Source organism: Trametes versicolor, assembly GCF_000271585.1.
Source record: "Trametes versicolor FP-101664 SS1 unplaced genomic scaffold TRAVEscaffold_1, whole genome shotgun sequence".
In the NCBI taxonomy this organism is placed as follows: domain Eukaryota; kingdom Fungi; phylum Basidiomycota; class Agaricomycetes; order Polyporales; family Polyporaceae; genus Trametes; species Trametes versicolor.
The window spans coordinates 3,392,355-3,394,603 of record NW_007360321.1 but is presented as its reverse complement, the minus strand read 5'-3'; the positions used below and the strand labels follow the sequence as shown (position 1 = coordinate 3,394,603).

The following is a 2,249-nucleotide window of genomic DNA, read 5'->3' as shown; positions in this document are numbered from 1 at the left end:
GACCTGGTTGCACTGGGAGGGCGGATGTAACGCCCAGGCGCCGGCCGAGCACTCCGGCGCTGGACTTACCGTACTAGTTACTCCTGCCTTTCTCGGTCTACCCGCGTTCTGCTTACAGAACGCTCTCTCATCCCGCCTTGGCTTCGCCTTGGCACTAAAACTTCCTTCTCTCTCTCTCTCCTCCCCGCTACGTATAAAACCTCTTGTATTCACGTACGGCTGAGGGATCGTTCCTTCTGCAATCGACCAGACCGTAACCCTGTCTATCAGCGTCTGAACGTTCTCGTGTGCCACCTCCTTCCTATTCTGGTTGCCGGCGTCACAGCCCCCTTTGTGGCGGATGATCTCGTGTACATTTCCACCAAAAATATATCGCTCCCGAAAGGGCTGGCGAGGAAGCTCTCCCCCAAATACATTGGACCTTACAAAATCCTACGTGATTTTGGTAACCACTCTTTCCAGGTCGACTTACCTCGTAACCTGAAGCAGCGTGGGGTCCATGACGTCTTTCACTCGTCTCTTCTTCGTATTCACGAGCCGAACGACGACCGTCTATTCCCCGGTCGAATGGAGACACAAGTGGCGGAATTCGAGGACTCCGAGGATGAATGGATCATAACTCGGATCCTGTCGCACCACGGCGCGCGGGAGCAAGCCATATTTGAAGCGTTGTGGCGATCGGGCGATCGCACTTGGGTGCCGTACCGGGAAGTACGCAGTACCCGCGCGGTTGCTGAATATTTGGAAGTACTAGGAGTGGAAAACATTAGCCAGCTGTCTGACGGAACCGGTCGTCCACCTGCCGACGATCCTCAGGTGTTCCTAGGGGCTGTTGCCCCACTTGACCCGCGTCGTGGCCGTCCCTATAAAGGGTCCCGCAACGCGAGGGTACGACCGCAGGCAACTCCGCGCTCGTTTCCTCCTCGCTTCCACCGACCACTCTCCCCCGCAACTCCCATCCGTCTTCCCTCGCGCCTACCCCGGGTTGCTCCTTTTCATCTTCTCGTCCTCCTCTTGGTCCTCCTCGCTATGGCCGTGTTCAACGACAACGCCGCCCTCGACCGTCTCCCGAACGGCAACCTCATCCTACGCCGCAACTCTGACGGCGCCAAACTCCTGTACGCCATCGAGCAGCTGCGCATGTACTCTCGATTCGATTTCGCTCTGCGCGCCGACCGCCTGACCGGCCCTGGCTTGACCGAGCCCGCAGGCTACTCGGAGTTCCGAGAACTCTGGGCCCAAGACGCGGAATGCCGCTACCAGTTCGTTCAGTATGACCGCGCGACTGGAACTGTCGAACTCGTCGGGATTCACCTTCCTGCCGATGAACTCGCGCCAACCCACGCGTTGACCACTCCGGCCCCGCCGCCTATCCCTGCCCCAGCGCACCCCGCACCCGCCGACGCACCCTCCGCTGTGCCCGCCGCACCCGCCTCTCGCCTGGACGCGCGCCGTCAAGTCATCGTCGAAACCTTGATGCTTGACCAACTCGAGCGCAACCAGCGCACGCAGGACGCTATCCGCGAACGCCGCGAGCGCCGTGACAGAGAGCGCGCCGAACGCTCTGCCGCGGCCTCTCCCGCGTGGGCCGCCAAACAGAAGACTTGGAAGGAGCGAGCTGCCGCCGCGAAGGGCAAGGGCAAGGGCAAGGGCAAGGGCAAGGGCAAGGCCCGAGCTCTCCCCTCCGCGCCGTCCACGGAGCTCGTCCTGTCTGTCCCCAGGACCGACGCGCCCATGGACGTCGACGGCGCTGCCGCCGTCCATAACCCCTCGCCCACCGTTCCTGCCGCTCTGGCTGCGCCGCGCGCTGAGAACGCCGCGGCCAGTGGATCGGGTGCGAACCAGCCGAAGAAGACTTTCGGAGGTGGTGACGAGGAGCTCATCGACTACCCCTCCGACGAAGACCCCACCAAGCAGTGAACCTGGTCGCGAGACCTGGTTGCACTGGGAGGGCGGATGTAACGCCCAGGCGCTGGCCGAGCACTCCGGCGCTGGACTTACCGTACTAGTTACTCCTGCCTTTCTCGGTCTACCCGCGTTCTGCTTACAGAACGCTCTCTCATCCCGCCTTGGCTTCGCCTTGGCACTAAAACTTCCTTCTCTCTCTCTCTCCTCCCCGCTACGTATAAAACCTCTTGTATTCACGTACGGCTGAGGGATCGTTCCTTCTGCAATCGACCAGACCGTAACCCTGTCTATCAGCGTCTGAACGTTCTCGTGTGCCACCTCCTTCCTATTCTGGTTGCCGG

The 2,249-nt window shown here is 61.1% G+C and overlaps 2 protein-coding genes across 2 annotated transcripts; both read left to right on the top strand.

Annotated features, from left to right (window-relative positions):
- Nucleotides 1-453: 453 nt before the first annotated feature.
- Nucleotides 454-756, top strand: TRAVEDRAFT_81497 (uncharacterized protein; the record flags this gene model as incomplete). The annotated part of the gene is made up of 1 exon (XM_008034940.1): nt 454-756. A coding segment is annotated over one exon (303 nt), but the record flags the coding sequence as incomplete, so codon positions are not given.
- A 273-nt stretch (nt 757-1,029) lies between these two features.
- Nucleotides 1,030-1,920, top strand: TRAVEDRAFT_16799 (uncharacterized protein; the record flags this gene model as incomplete). Its single annotated transcript, XM_008033560.1, has 1 exon — nt 1,030-1,920. The coding sequence occupies one exon, from the start codon at nt 1,030-1,032 to the stop codon at nt 1,918-1,920; it is 891 nt and encodes a 296-aa protein (XP_008031751.1).
- Between the last annotated feature and the right edge of the window lie 329 nt (nt 1,921-2,249).